General features: G+C 40.7%; 1 protein-coding gene across 14 annotated transcripts in view; it reads left to right on the forward strand.

Moving 5' to 3' along the window:
• Positions 1-17,405, forward strand: part of LOC124043153 (protein 4.1-like) — a 151,647-nt gene that overhangs the window by 29,427 nt on the left and 104,815 nt on the right. For all 14 annotated transcript variants that reach the window (XM_046361390.1, XM_046361393.1, XM_046361394.1 and 11 more), the window contains exons 2-5: positions 3,552-3,958; positions 9,965-10,255; positions 12,707-12,811; positions 17,402-17,405. The exon at positions 17,402-17,405 is cut by the window's right edge and continues 39 nt beyond it. In XM_046361390.1, the coding sequence (XP_046217346.1) occupies positions 3,552-3,958; positions 9,965-10,255; positions 12,707-12,811; positions 17,402-17,405 (807 nt within the window). The remainder of the gene's footprint in view (positions 1-3,551; positions 3,959-9,964; positions 10,256-12,706; positions 12,812-17,401) is intronic.

Consider the following 17,405-nt stretch of genomic DNA (forward strand, 5'->3'; position numbering starts at 1 on the left):
GCGCAGCAGCGCCTATTCAACCTCAGGAGGCTGAAGAAATTCGGCTTGTCACCAAAAGCACTCACAAACTTCTACAGATGCACAATCGAGAGCATCCTGGCAGGCTGTATCACCGCCTGGTAAGGCAAGTGCTCCGCCCACAACCGTAAGACTCTCCAGAGGGTAGTGAGATCTGCACAACGAATCACCGGGGGCAATCTACCTGCCCTCCAGGACACCTACACTCCCGATGTCACAGGAAGGCCAAAAAGATCATCAAGGACAACAACCACCCGAGCCACTGCCTGTTCACCCCGCTATCATCCAGAAGGCGAAGTCAGAACATGTGCATCAAAGCTGGGACCGAGAGACTGAAAAACAGCTTCTATCTCAAGGCCAGCAGACTGTTAAACGGCCACCACTAACATTGAGTGGCTGCTGCCAACATACTGACTCAAATCTCTAGCCACTTTAATAACACAAAATTGGATGTAATAAATGTATCACTAGTCACATTAAACAATACCACTTTATATAATGTTTACATACCCTACATTACTCACCACATATGTATATACTGTACTCTATACCATCTGCTACATCCTGCCTATGCCGTTCGACCATCACTCATCCATATATTTATATGTACATATTCTTATTCATTCCTTTACACTTGTGTGTATAAGGTAGTTGTTGTGAAATTGTTAGATTACCTGTTAGATATTACTGCATGGTCGGAACTGGAATCACAAGCATTTCGCTACACTTTGATTTGATGTTGTGCACTACTTTTGACCAGAGCCCCTATGAGGTCCTAGTGCACTACATAGTGAACTACATAATGAACTGTGGAGCCTCACTGTATTATTCGTTGTTGAAGAGCCCTTGTGAGTCGGAAATGACTCAGGAAAGATCCCAAGCGAAAGCAGAACACTGAAGGTTATTTGCTATAGCCTGGTCCCAGATCTGTCTGTGATGTCTTGCCAGATATTATGGTCACACATTGGCAAGCCAGCACAGATTTTGGACCGGTCTAGTTGTGTGCTGCTGTTATTGACAGATATGACCCTGTCATATGGCAGCAACTAGATGAACCACTATCAGGCTGGGTAGAGCTGGGCTCGGCAGGACTGTGTCAGTCAACCCCAGGGGGTGGGAAATACTGATTTGGGGCTCCATGATTAAAGAGCGACTGAACGCACCAATTCCACATGTTTCTCTGTTGCTCATTAAATAAAAATTAGATTTCAGTCTTGGGGGTGTGGTTCAATGTGGCAGTTACTGATGTTTGTCCCTCATGAGACACCATAGGAACAAAGCCAGTATTACTTCCTCAAAATAGTCAGAAGAATAGAAGTAGAATAGAATAGAAGTATAATATTGCTTACTAACACTAAAATGACTGGTAGTAGTGGCAAGCCCTGGTCTTCTTAGAGGCTGGTCACTCATCCTGCTCTATCTCCCAACGATGTTCCCATGATGTCCCCATGATGTCCCCATCCCATGATGTCCCCATGATGTCCCCATTATGATGTTCCCATGATGTCCCCATTATGTTCCCATGCTGAATCACCAACAGTAGCAGCATGGAGACTCCACCACCACAATGACATGACTGGGGCCTAATAAAGCCGGCGTTGCCATGGTGACCCCTGCCCAGCATGCAGCGTCAGAGGGTGGGGAGAGAGAGATGAGGGTCTGTAAAGGCCCACTCCAGATCACACCACCAATCCATGATATAATAATAATAGCTACCTCTCCTCTCCCGCCTCCTCTCCTTCCTATCCCTTCTCCTTTCCCTCCTATCCCTTATCCTCTCCATCCTCCTCTCCCTCCTATACCTTCTCCTCTCCCTCCTCTTCTCCCTCCTATCTCTCCTCTCCTTCCTTCTCTCCCTCCTATCTCTCCCATCTCTTCTCCTCTCCCTCCTATCTCTCCTCTCCCTCCTCTCCATCCTCTTCTTCCTCCTATCTCTCCCATCCCTTCTCCTCTCCCTCCTATCTTTCCTCTCCCTCCTCCATCCTCTTCTCCCTCCTATCTCTCCTCTCCCTCCTATCCCTCCTCTACTTCCTTCTCTCCCTCCTCCTCTCCCCTCTCCCTCCTCTCTCCTCTATTTCCTTCTCTCCCTTCTCCTCTCCCCTCTCCCTGGGTATTTATAGCATAAATGGCTGCCTGGGATTTAATGGAATAATAGCTAATAGGTGACCTTGTTCTGTCTGATGTTTAACATTTTAATTCCCAGTTGCTAATATATGCATATTATATAGGATTCCACTAGATGTCAACCGTCTTTAGAAACTTGAATGAGGCTTCTACTGTGATGTGGGGCCGGATGAGAGCTCTTTGAGTCATTGGTCTGGCAGAGAGCCAGGTCCTGGTCACGTGCATTTCACATGAGAGCGACCTGGCTTTTCTACAGACAATGGAATTCTCCGGTTGGAACGTTATTGAAGATTTATGATAAAAACATCCTAAAGATTGAATATATACTTAGTCTGAAATGTTTCTACGACCTGTAATATAACTTTTTGAACATTTCGACCGATGTTCGGCTGGACCTGCACGAGCAGGTCCAGATTTGTGTACTTAACGCCCTAACAAAAGTAGCCACTTGGACATAAGTAATGGACATTATCGAACAAATCAAACATTTATTGTGGAACTAGGATTCCTGGGAGTGCATTCTGATGAAGATCAAAGGTAAGGGAGTATTTATAATGTGATTTCTGGTCTCTGTTGAATCCAACATGGCGGATAATAAATAAAAAAATCTCAGATTATTGCATGGTTTGTTTTTTCCATAAAGGTTTTTTGAAATCTCACACAGCGGTTGCATTAAGGAGCGGTATATCTATAATTCCATGTGTAACACTTGTATTTTCATCAACATTTATGATGAGTATTTCTGTAAAATTGATGTGGCTCTCTGCAATATCACTGGATGTTTTTGGAACTAGTGAACATAACGCGCCAATGTAAACTCAGATTTTTAAAATATAAATATGAACTTTATCAAGCAAAACATGCATGTATTGTGTAACATGAAGTCCTATGAGTGTCATCTGATGAAGATCATCAAGTTATTAATTTTTATCTCTATTTGTGCTTTTTGTGACTCCTATCTTTGGCTGGAAAAATGTCTGTTTTTATCTGTGGCTTGGTGGTGACCTAACATAATCGTTTGTGGTGCTTTCGCTGTAAGGCCTATTTGAAATCTGACACTGTGGTGGGATTAACAACAAGATTACCTCTTTAAAACGGTATAAGATATATGTATGTTTGAGGAATTTTAATTATGAGATTTCTGTTGTTTTGAATTTGGCGCCCTGCACTGTCACTGGCTGTTGTCGTATCGATCACGTTAACGGGATTGCAGCCATAATCATTTTTAAAGGACAAATACAAAATCTGCTAGAAACAAGGAAGAGGTTAGACGGCACACTACCTTACGATGATGACCTGTAGTGTAATGACTATATTACCAACATTTGAATAACATCTAATCCTAGGTAAACTACCTGACCAAATCTCTTCATGATGGACCATTTTCCCTGGTTGTTTTCCCCATGCAGCTGTTGCCATGACGACAGACGAGGCGACAGAGCGACAGCAGCAAAAGAATCCCAGCCAGCAGGAGGCAGAGCAGCATCAGGCCACGCCCCCTGACCACGGGCCCTCTGACTCCCAGGCTTCCAGCACTCCCGTCACCTCGCCCCTAAGCACCGGCTCGCCCTTTCCTCCCAAGAAGGGGTTGCAGCTGAGACCCCGCCAGCGCACCTCGGCCGACCGTGGCCTCTCGCGACTCTTCTCCTCTTTCCTGAAGAGGAGGTCTCAGTGCGAGGGGGACGGGGGAGAGAAGGGGGAGAAAGGAGGGGACGGGGAAGAGCCCAAGGCGCCCATCGCTGACTGTGAGCCGGAGCTCAGGATCGAGGGGGATCAGAACCTCGACCTGCACTCACTCAGCAGCAACGAGGCTCAGGTGAGAGCCTATCACTCCTGCTGCGCTGTCATACTGGGACTGTGTGTTGTTGTAGGGTCAGGCTTGACGAGGACATGTTTAATAGCAGTGTGTGTGGTTGAGGACTCTTAGCTACTGCTTAGCTAGAGTGCAAAATTATGTTGATTTTAGTCTGAGCTGATGAATGTGCTCTTCAGTGGTAAGTGGTAGGTGTTTTGTGCTGGATTTACAGTGCTCTGAATTACAGTACTCTCTCAGTCTTCAAACTGCTATGTGAAGTGAGTAAGAACAGACGTGCATGAATGAGTAATGATTGTGGTGTTTGTGATGTGGCTTGAGGAAAGCCTTTCCTTTGGTTCCTATTGTTCCTTCTTTATATAGTATTTCATTTCGGCCTCAAAGCACAACGTTATGGCAATATATAGTCACAATAGTGAGGATATATAGTCACAATAGTGAGGATATATAGTCACAATAGTGAGGATATATAGTCACAATAGTGAGGATATATAGTCACAATAGTGAGGATATATAGTCACAATAGTGAGGATATATAGTCACAATAGTGAGGATATATAGTCACAATAGTGAGGATATATAGTCACAATAGTGAGGATATATAGTCACAATAGTGAGGATATATATAGTCACAATAGTGAGGATATATAGTCACAATAGTGAGGATATATAGTCACAATAGTGAGGATATATAGTCACAATAGTGAGGATATATAGTCACAATAGTGAGGATATATAGTCACAATAGTGAGGATATATAGTCACAATAGTGAGGATATATAGTCACAATAGTGAGGATATATAGTCACAATAGTGAGGATATATAGTCACAATAGTGAGGATATATAGTCACAATAGTGAGGATATATAGTCACACAATAGTGAGGATATATAGTCACAATAGTGAGGATATATAGTCACAATAGTGAGGATATATCACAATAGTCACAATAGTGAGGATATATAGTCACAATAGTGAGGATATATAGTCACAATAGTGAGGATATATAGTCACAATAGTGAGGATATATAGTCACAATAGTGAGGATATATAGTCACAATAGTGAGGATATATAGTCACAATAGTGAGGATATATAGTCACAATAGTGAGGATATATAGTCACAATAGTGAGGATATATAGTCACAATAGTGAGGATATATAGTGAGGATATATAGTCACAATAGTGAGGATATATAGTCACAATAGTGAGGATATATAGTCACAATAGTGAGGATATATAGTCACAATAGTGAGGATATATAGTCACAATAGTGAGGATATATAGTCACAATAGTGAGACAATAGGATATATAGTCACAATAGTGAGGATATATAGTCACAATAGTGAGGATATATAGTCACAATAGTGAGGATATATAGTCACAATAGTGAGGATATATAGTCACAATAGTGAGGATATATAGTCACAATAGTGAGGATATATAGTCACAATAGTGAGGATATATAGTCACAATAGTCACAATAGTGAGGATATATAGTCACAATAGTGAGGATATATAGTCACAATAGTGAGGATATATAGTCACAATAGTGAGGATATATAGTCACAATAGTGAGGATATATAGTCACAATAGTGTCACAATAGGATATATAGTCACAATAGTGAGGATATATAGTCACAATAGTAGAGGATATATATATATATATAGTCACAATAGAGGATATATAGTCACAATAGTGAGGATATATAGTCACAATAGTGAGGATATATAGTCACAATATATAGTGAGGATATATAGTCACAATAGTGAGGACAATAGTGAGGATATATAGTCACAATAGTGAGGATATATAGTCACAATAGTGAGGATATATAGTCACAATAGTGAGGTCACAATATATAGTCACAATAGTGAGGATATATAGTCACAATAGTGAGGATATATAGTCACAATAGTGAGGATATATAGTCACAATAGTGAGGATATATAGTCACAATAGTGAGGATATATAGTCACAATAGTGAGGATATCACAATAGTGAGGATATATAGTCACAATAGTATAGTCACAATAGTGAGGATATATAGTCACACTAGTGAGGATATATAGTCAAATAGTTACAATAGTGAGGATATATAGTTACAATAGTGAGGATATATAGTCACAATAGTGAGGATATATAGTCACAATAGTGAGGACATATAGTCACAATAGTGAGGATATATAGTAGGGATGCACAATAGATATATCGGTGACATTTTGGATCGGATGTCTAGTTTAATGCCCAATATACAAAACCGATATCAAAGCTGACGTGCATACCTATATAATAATATAATAATAATATATATACTATATACTATATAACGTAGGTACATGACATAATGACGCCACGTAGCATTTTGCGCTAACGTGCAACACAGCATTCCTAACCTAGCCCACAATGTCTGCTGGTGTGGATGGAGCAGTCAACAAGTCAAGCAATGATTTGAAAGAGTAAGAACATTTCAGCGAAACAACTCAAAGGCGAAATCCATTAACGGCAAGATAATGGAATTCATTGCCCTTGACAATCAACCGTTCTCTGTCGTGGGTGATGTTGGCTTTTGCCGACTGGTCGAGCACCGGTTAACACTGCCAAGTGCGCTATTTTTCCGATGTTGTCCTACCAGAGTTACACAGTAATAGCTACTGCTATTAGCTTCACGTACATACTATGGAACACCGTTTGGGTCTTTGCGTGTCAAAAAAGATAGTAGCACTGTCAAAGCGGTACAATAAAATCTGCAAACACCGGCCATGAACGATGTGTTTACGGTACCGCGTTGGTAATAAAGCATCATTTGTTCGACCACAACTTCTGGGGTAGCTAGCTTTAGCTTAGTACCTAGCTAGCTTTAGCTTGGTACCTAGCTAGCTTTAGCTTGGTACCTAGCTAGCTTTAGCTTGGTACCTAGCTAGCTTTAGCTTAGTACCTAGCTAGTACCATAACAACCAGCCTAAAAACAATGACCATTTAAAAACTACATTCATTTTCATTATTCTTAGCAATGATTTAGGAATCCTTGTGAGTAAGTATTAGCTAGGTTGCCACTTGTTGTTCGTGTGTTGATATTGAACTTCAGTTCATGAAAATAAATAGCTAGCCAGCTACTTAACCCTGTTGCCCAAAGCTAACGTTATAAGCAGCCAGCTAGCTTCATCTCGCTAGTGAGGCTCGACCGGACCGGGTTATGTGTTGTGAAGCTAGATACAATAAGGATTAGCCACATAGTGGAATTTGCGGTTTGCCTTCAAAATAATAAATATGTCATTGACAGTGGTGCAAATGAATACAAATAGTAGAATTATGTCATACTTTTATTTTGAAAAGTCCACTATTGTGGCTAATCCTTGTTGTGGCTAGCTTCACATAGATGGGTCCGACCACCATTAATAAAATAAGAACTGTCTCATAAATCAGAGTTATTTTAGATGATGACATCTAGCTATATAGTTAGCTAGCTAATGATAGCTACTGAAATAGATTATGTTGTTTATTGTTTGCATCCATGAGCTAGCTAGCTTTTTTTAATGACCAGCACTGTAGGTGCGCGAGACAACTTTACCAGCATCATAGCATACAGCATCATAGCATACAGCATCATAGCATACAGCATCATAGCATACAGCATCATAGCAAACGTATCGATGAATCGTTGTGACATATGAAATACGAGTGATAGTGTAATCAATGTGTAATAACTACGTAACAAAAATTATGAACGAGTTAAATTATTATGTGGCGTGCAGTCATATTCAGGTTCTGATTGACACATCAAATATATATTGTTAAATAGTGTATTTTTTGACACGCAAAGACCCAAACTGCGTTCCATGGAAATCCTGGTTGAGAATGAAACGACTGAACAAATGAACAATGAAACAGCACAGCAAGTAAGTGAAAGAAATAGGTTTTGATTATGTTTTACTGGTAATGGGGACATACGGGGACATAACGTAACGAAATTACTTTTTGGTCAGTGTGTGTGTGTGTGTGTGTGTGTGTGTGTGTGTGTGTGTGTGTGTGTGTGTGTGTGTGTGTGTGTGTGTGTGTGTGTGTGTGTAACTTCTGGGTTTGAGCTTCGGGCTAATGGTTTTTAGATGACTCTAGGTGTGTGGTTGTAAAGGTATCATGTGTTACCTGACTGGACATTGTCTGAGACTGAACTAATGATGGTATAGACGAGCTTTTACCTATATATACAGTTAATGTCAGAGGTTTACATACACTTAGGTTGGAGTCATTAAAACTTGTTTTTCAACCACTCCACAAATTTCTTAGTGAAAAAAAAACTATAGTTTTGGCAAGTCGGTTAGGACATCTACTTTGTGCATGACACAAGTAATTTTTCCAACAAATGTTTACAGGCAGCTTATATCACTTATAATTCACTGTATCACAATTCCAGAGGGTCAGAAGTTTACATACACTAAGTTGACTGTGCCTTTAAACAGCTTGGACAATTCCAGAAATGGATGTCGTGGCTTTAGAAGCTTTTGATAGGCTGATTGACATGATTTGAGTCAATTGGAGGTGTACCTGTGGATGTATTTCAAGGCCTACCTTCAAACTCAGTGCCTCTTTGCTTGACATCATGGGAAAATCAAAAGAAATCAGCCAAGACCTCAGAAAAAAGATTGTAGACCTCCACAAGTCTGGTTAATCTTTGGGAGCAATTTCCAAACGCCTGAAGGTACCACGTTCATCTATACAAACAATAGTATACAAGTATAAACACCATGGGATCACGCAGCCATCAAACCCCTCAGGAAGGATACGTGTTCTGTCTCCTAGAGATGAACGTACTTTGGTGCAAAAATGCAAATCAATCCCAGAACAACAGCAAAGGATCTTGTGAAGATGCTGGAGGAAACAGGTACAAAAGTATCTATATCCACAGTAAAATGAGTCCTATATCGACATAACCTGAAAGGCCGTTCAGCAAGGTTTGGAGCCACTGCTCCAAACCGCCATCAAAAAAGCCAGACTACGGTTTGCAACTGAACATGGGGACAAAGTTCGTACATTTGGAGAAATGTCCTTTGGTCTGATGAAACAAAAATAGAACTGTTTGGCCATAATGACCATCGTTATGTTTGGAGGAAAAAGGAGGAGGCTTGCAAGCCGAAGAACACATCCCAACCGTGAAGCACGGGGGTGGCAGCATCATGTTGTGGGGGTGCTTTGCTGCAGGAGGGATTGGTGCACTTCACAAAATAGATGGCATCATGTGGTTGGAAAATTACGTGGAGACATTGAAGCAACATCTCAAGACATCAGTCAGGAAGTTAAAGCTTGGACGCAAATGGGTCTTCTAAATAGACAATGACCCCCAAGCATACTTCCAAAGTTGTGAAAAAATGGCTTAAGGACAACAAAGTCAAGGTATTGGAGTGGCCATCACAAAGCCCTGACCTCAAACCTACAGGAATTTTGTTGACAGAACTGAAAAAGCGTGTGCGAGCAAGGAGGCCTTACAAACCTGTTACACCAACTCTGTCAGGAGGAATGGGCCAAAATTCACCCAATTGATTGTGGGAAGCTTGTGGAAGGCTACCTGAAATGTTTGACCCAAGTTAATCAATTTAAAGGCAATGTACCAAATACTAATTGAGTGTATGTAAACTTCTGACCCACTGGAAATGTGATGAAAGGAATAAAAGTTAAAATAAATAATTTTTTCTACTATTATACTGACATTTCACATTCTTAAAATAAAGTGGTGATCCTAACTGACCTAAGACAGGGAATTGTTACTAGGATTAGATGTAAGGAATTGTGAAAAACTGAGTTTAAATGTATTTGGCTGAGGTGTATGTAAACTTCCGACTTCCAACTGTATCAATATCATGTCTTTGTCGTTTGTAAAGTTGTTTGTTCTGTGTAGCTTTAAGCAAGCATGTTTGTCTTACACACAGATGCAAATGTGTCCATGTGTGGTTTTGGAATGAATATAAAATGGAATGTGTTAAAAATGTGTCTTGTGTCTTTTCCTCCAGCCTGTCCAGGTAGACCAGAAGGAAGACCCCGAGAAAGAATCGGAGGACGAGGGGGGAGAGAAAGACAAGGAGAAAAGAGAAGAGGACAGTGCCCAGGAGAAGGAGAAAAAGGAGGAGGACCCTGAGGGAGAGGGAGAAGGAAGAGAGGGCGAGGAGGGGGAGGGAGAGAAAGGGTTAAAGGAGAAGATAGCAGAAGAAGACGCTCAACCTCCTAAGCCTCCCCGTCGACCCAGGATCATGCAAATTAAAGTTACACTGCTGGACGACACTCTGTATGAGTGTGAGCTGGATGTAAGTCCCAATATTACCAAATCATTCTTTATTATAGCTGGAATCCTAGGATACATAGCCTGGGGGATCCAGGACGGTTTGTGCTGTCTTGCCAAATCCTATAAACTTGTCCGATTTGTTCATACAGTACCAGTCAAAAGGTTGGACACACTATGAAATAACACATATGGAATCATGTAGTAACAAATCAGAATCTATTTTATATTTGAGATTCTTCAAAGTAGCCACCTTTTGCCATGATGAGTGTTGCACACTCATTCTCTCAACCAGCTTCACATGGAATGCTTATCTAATAGTCTTGAAGGAGTTCCCACATATGCTGAGCACTTGTTGGCTGCTTGTTCTTCACCCTGCGGTCCAACTCATCCCAAACCATCTCAATTAGGTTGAGGTCAGATGATTGTGGCTTTGATGTCTTCTCTATTATTCTACAATGTACAGTAGAAAATAGTTTTAAAACTTTTGCACTGTGCATACATATACAGTTAAAGTCGGAAGTTTACATAAACTTAGGTTGGAGTCATTAAAACTCGTTTTTCAAACACTCTACAAATTTCTTGTTAACAAACTATAGTTTTGGCATGTCCGTTAGGACATCTACTTTGTGCATGACACAAGTCATTTTAATTTTAAGTAATACATGACTTTAACCCATTTTATTTATAGGAGATTCCCCAAAATTGAAAATATTCCAGGCATTTATATATAATCTCCAGCCGTACTTTATCAAAAGCCTTTTCGAAGTCAGATATGAATAGCAGGACTGGTTTCTCAGATATTTCCCAGTGTTCTATTATTTCCAATATATCGTCCAATAAAATGCCTTTCTGATTAGAATGAATAATATCCGACAACTGCTTTTTAATTCTGTGCGCTATATATATGCTATATATATATTGCTAGACTGGCTTTTTCGGGTACAGTGCCTTCCGAAAGTATTCAGACCCCTTGACTTTTTCCACATTTTCTTACGTTACAGCCTGGTTCTAAAATTGATTAAATTAATTATTTTCCTCATTAATCTACACACAATACCCCATAATGACAAAGCGAAAACAGTTTTTTATAAATGTTTACAAATATATTAAAAACATAAATACCTTATTTACATAATTATTCTAATCTTTTGCTATGAGACTCAAAATTGAGATCAGGTACATCCTGTTTCCATTGATCATCCTTGAGATGTTTCTACAACTTGATTGGAGTCCACCTGTGGTAAATTCAATTGATTGGACATGACTTGGAAAGGCACACACCTGTCCATATAAGGTCTCACAGTTGACAGTGCATGCCAGAGCAAAAACCAAGCCATGAGGTCGAATGAATTGTCCGTAGAGCTCCGAGACAGGATTGTGTCGAGGCACAGATCTGGGGAAGGGTGCCAAAACATTTCTGCAGCATTGAAGGTCAAGAACACAGTGGCCTCCATCATTCTTAAATGGAGAAGTTTGGAGGATTCTTCCCAGAGCTGGCATCCTAACCAAACTGACCAATCAGGGGAGAAGGGCCTTGGCCAGTGAGGTGAACAAGAACCCGATGGTCACTCTAACAGAGCTCCGGATTTCCTCTATGGAGATGGGAGAACCTTCCAGAAGGACAACTATCTCTGTAGCACTCCACCAATCAGGCCTTTACGGTAGAGTGGCCAGATGGAAGCCACTCCTCAGTAAAAGGCACATGCCAGCCTGCTTGGAGTTTGCCAAAAGGCACTTAAAGACTCTCAGACCATGAGAAACTAGATTCTCTGGTGTGATGAAACCTGGATTGAATTTTTTGGACTGAATGCCAAGCGTCACGCCTGGAGAAAACCTGGCACCATCCCTACAATTAAGCATGGTGGTGGCAGCATCATGCTGTGGGGATGTTTTTCAGCGTCAGGGACTGGGTAACAAGTCAGGATCGAGGAAAAGATGAATGGAGAAAAGTACAGAGATCCTTGATGAAAACCTGCTCCAGAGCGCTCAGGACCTCAGACTGGGGCGAAGGTTCACCTTCTAACAGAGCAACGACCCTAAGCACACAGCCAAGACAACGCAGGAGTGGCTTTGGGACAAGTCTCTGAATGTCCTTGAGTGGCCCAGTCAGAGTCCAGACTTGAACCCGATTAAACATCTCTGGAAAGACTTGAAAATATCTGTGCAGCAACGCTCCCCATCCAAACTGACAGAACTTGAGAGGATCTGCAGAGAAGAATGGGAGAAACTCCCCAAATACAGGTGTGCCAAGCTTGTAGCGTCATACCCAAGAAGACTCAAGGCTGTAATCGCTGCCAAAAAAGAAGACACTTATGTGATATTTCAGTTGATTTTTTAAATCATTTTTTTTATACAACTTGTTTTTGCTTTGTCTTTTAGAAACATGGCAAAAAGCAATTCCCATTTTACAGTTAAAGACAGGTTTAGTTTTATGTCTCTGTTTTGAAACATTCTCTTAAAGACTTCCCTTTAGAAACATGCCAAAGGTGTGGAGCTGTTCACCAAGGTGTGTGACCACCTCAACCTGCTGGAGAGAGACTACTACGGTCTGGCCATCTGGGAGTCGCCCTCCATGAAGGTCCGTTGCTCTAAGTTTCCAAACTGTTTTTTTGCTTTGTGACTCACAAGTTGAGGTGTCTTTTGAGTTGTCACCTGATTGGCTGAATACCCCGGTGCGCGCGAGGTGGTTGGAGTTGTCATGACAGAAATATGATGCCAAGTTTTCAAACTATCGGTGGTTTCTATTGAGAAGATATATGAAACAATCTGTGCATTTGAACAACAGCATCAATACACCTATTTCACTTTTGCAAAAACCAAATGACCACTGCTGCACATGCTGCCACTGTTTAGAACAGATTAGATTAAACTATTTTGAGCGAGCAGGCAGCTCACGCACAAACGAGTGCACCAGGGAGAACTCAACAAGCATGCAGATGATATAAGTGAAAACGCATTATCTAACTGGGGATAGCTGGCTAACATAATGTCACAAAGCATTATCTAACTGGGGATAGCTGGCTAACATAATGTCACAAAGCATTATCTAACTGGGGATAGCTGGCTAACATAATGTCACAATGCATTATCTAACTGGGGATAGCTGGCTAACATAATGTCACAAAGCATTATCTAACTGGGGATAGCTGGCTAACATAATGTCACAAAGCATTATCTAACTGGGGATAGCTGGCTAACATAATGTCACAAAGCATTATCTAACTGGGGATAGCTGGCTAACATAATGTCACAAAGCATTATCTAACTGGGGATAGCTGGTTAACATAATGTCACAAAGCATTATCTAACTGGGGATAGCTGGCTAACATAATTCACAAAGCATTATCTAACTGGGGATAGCTGGCTAACATTGTCACAAAGCATTATCTAACTGGGGATAGCTGGCTAACATAATGTCACAAAGCATTATCTAACTGGGGATAGCTGGCTAACATTTCACAAAGCATTATCTAACTGGGGATAGCTGGCTAACATTTCACAAAGCATTATCTAACTGGGGATAGCTGGCTAACATTTCACAAAGCATTATCTAACTGGGGATAGCTGGCTAACATTTCACAAAGCATTATCTAACTGGGGATAGCTGGCTAACATTTCACAAAGCATTATCTAACTGGGGATAGCTGGCTAACATTTCACAAAGCATTATCTAACTGGGGATAGCTGGCTAACATTTCACAAAGCATTATCTAACTGGGGATAGCTGGCTAACATTTCACAAAGCATTATCTAACTGGGGATAGCTGGCTAACATTTCACAAAGCATTATCTAACTGGGGATATCTGGCTAACATAATGTCACAAAGCATTATCTAACTGGGGATAGCTGGCTAACATAATGTCACAAAGCATTATCTAACTGGGGATAGCTAGCTAACATAATGTCACAAAGCATTATCTAACTGGGGATAGCTGGCTAACATAATGTCACAAAGCATTATCTAACTGGGGATAGCTGGCTAACATAATGTCACAAAGCATTATCTAACTGGGGATAGCTGGCTAACATAATGTCACAAAGCATTATCTAACTGGGGATAGCTGGCTAACATAATGTCACAAAGCATTATCTAACTGGGGATAGCTGGCTAACATTTCACAAAGCATTATCTAACTGGGGATAGCTGGCTAACATTTCACAAAGCATTATCTAACTGGGGATAGCTGGCTAACATTTCACAAAGCATTATCTAACTGGGGATAGCTGGCTAACATTTCACAAAGCATTATCTAACTGGGGATAGCTGGCTAACATTTCACAAAGCATTATCTAACTGGGGATATGCTTTCCTAACATAATGTCACAGAGCATTATCTAACTGGGGATAGCTGGCTAACATTTCACAAAGCATTATCTAACTGGGGATAGCTGGCTAACATTTCACAAAGCATTATCTAAATGGGGATAGCTGGCTAACATAATGTCACAGCATTATCTAACTGGGGATAGCTAGCTAACATAATGTCACAGCATTATCTAACTGGGGATAGCTGGCTAACATAATGTCACAGCATTATCTAACTGGGGATAGCTGGCTAACATAATGTCAAAGCATTATCTAACTGGGGATAGCTGGCTAACATAATGTCACAGCATTATCTAACTGGGGATAGCTAGCTAACATAATGTCACAGCATTATCTAACTGGGGATAGCTGGCTAACATAATGTCACAGCATTATCTAACTGGGGATAGCTGGTTAACATAATGTCACAAAGCATTATCTAACTGGGGATAGCTGGCTAACATAATGTCACAGCATTATCTAACTGGGGATAGCTGGCTAACATAATGTCACAAAGCATTATCTAACTGGGGATAGCTGGTTCACATAATGTCACAAAGCATTATCTAACTGGGGATAGCTGGCTAACATAATGTCCAAAGCATCTATCTAACTGGGGATAGTGGTTAACATAATGTCACAAAGCATTATCTAACTGGGGATAGCTGGCTAACATAATTTCAGGAAGCATTATCTAACTGGGGATAGCTCCACTAACATAATGTTGTTTAACTTTATAGTTCCAAGTTAGTCAGATTTGAGTTTAGAAAGGACTTAAAATAGGCATGAGAGCCAACTAGCTAACAAGCAAGCTACCAGCTAGCTATATTTAGCTGCTTATCAAAGGTAGATAACTGGTTAATCTCACACCAAAAAAATGACCACATTTTTTAAATCAATATCTCCAAACACTGTAGCTAGTTAATTCATTTGATAATGCTTTGTGATGCACCAGGGTTTTATGCTGTTTTAGTCCACAGAACATGACAGTAGAACCTGAGGAACCACATGGGGGAAACAATCAAGTTGGCCAGCCAACTTCATACACTTTGGTCCTACCTGATCCTTGATGAGAAGGTTCTAGCTAGTGTATCCCTCTGTCCTTGGACTCTTGTTAGATGAAGTTGTCCGGTTTATCAGGTCCCAGGCTCCCATGACTGTTATGAATATTTATTTACAAGTTCATTCATTTACAATTAGCCTTTTTGCTTTAGTGCCGTCTGTACCTGATCGAGCAGATCGAGCCTCGCGTGCGGAAGTAAGCCGTCTGGCGCGACAGTCATTGGGAGGGAGACGAGAGCAGACCCAGAAATTCTGACTGAATGCACATTTAAGCGCCACCAGGACCGTTTGTTTACTTTATGCTGCTATGATTTCTGCTATGGAATCCTGCGATTTTGTTGGGGCAGTCCCCCCCCCCTCATTGTAAATAGTTGGCAAAGCAATCCCCAAGAAGTATTCTCGCGGCCTACGCGCCCGTGGAGGAGTAGTGACTGCTGCTGGCGGTCACTGTGGAGCAGAGTAGTAAGTCACTACTTGTTATGAACAATATATTTTAATCTGGAAAATGTACAAATTTACCACACTATAAGCATTTAAAATCCATGAATTACATGATATGTCATATTTTTTACCAATCACAAGTGGGGGGGTCGCCCTAACGCCCTAATCGACTGGTTGACTGGGGAAAAACATACACAGACCAAAGAATAAGTCAAATATATATTCTCCTCCAAAATGTCTTGATAAACTTGGGAATTCATTTTTCCGATAGCAAGCTGTCCAGGCCCTGAGGCAGCAAAGCAGCCCCAAATTATGATGCTCCCTCCACCAGACTTTACAGTTGGGATGAGGGTTTGATGTTGGTGTGCTGTGCCTTTTCCCCCCCCACACACAGTGTTGTATGTTCCTTCCAAACAACTCAACTTTAGTTTCATTTGTCCACCGAATATTTTGCCGGTAGCGCTGTGGAACATCCAGGTGCACTTTTACAAACTTCAGATGTGCAGTAATGTTTTTTTTTAAGTAGTGGCTTCTTCCGTGGTGTCCTCACATGAACACCATTCTTGTTTTGTGTTTTACATATCATAGACTCTTCAACAGAGATGTTAGCATGCTCCAGAGATTTCTGTAAATCTTTAGCTGACACTCTAGGATTCTTCCTAACTTCATTGAGCATTCTGCGTTGTGCTCTTGCAGTCATCTTTGCAGGATGGCCTCTCCTAGGGAGAGTAGCAACAGCACTGAACTTTCTCCATTTGTAGACAATTTGTCTTACCGTGGACTGATGAACATCAAGGCTTTTAGAGATACTTTTATAACACTTTACAGCTTTATGCAAGTCAACAATTCTTAATCTTAGATCTTCTGAGATCTCTTTTGTTTGAGGCATTGTTGATATCAGACAATGCTTCTTGTGAATAGCAAACTCAAATATTGTGAGTGTTTTTTATAGGGCAGGGCAGCTCTAACCAAAATCTTTAATCTCATCTCATTGATTGGACTCCAGGTTTTCTGACTCCTGACTCCAATTAGCTTTAGGAGAAGCCATTAGTCTAGGGGTTCACATACTTTTTCCAACCTACACTGTGAATGTTTAAATTATGTATTCAATATAGACAAGAACAATTCTAATAATAGTATTAGTTTATTTTGTCTAACTTAGATTAAAGATCTGATCAAATTTGATGACCAATTTATGCAGAAATTGAGGTAATTCCAAAGGGTTCACATACTTTATCTTGCCACTGTAGATACTGTACATATTAGAGACATGCTTCTTGTATCTAGTGTTTGATGTTCAGTTATAACACGTCTGAGTCCTTGTTTTGTCTGATGATGTTCCTTCTCATCTCCTACAGACCT

This window comes from Oncorhynchus gorbuscha, linkage group LG09 (genome assembly GCF_021184085.1).
Source record: "Oncorhynchus gorbuscha isolate QuinsamMale2020 ecotype Even-year linkage group LG09, OgorEven_v1.0, whole genome shotgun sequence".
NCBI classification, from domain to species: domain Eukaryota; kingdom Metazoa; phylum Chordata; class Actinopteri; order Salmoniformes; family Salmonidae; genus Oncorhynchus; species Oncorhynchus gorbuscha.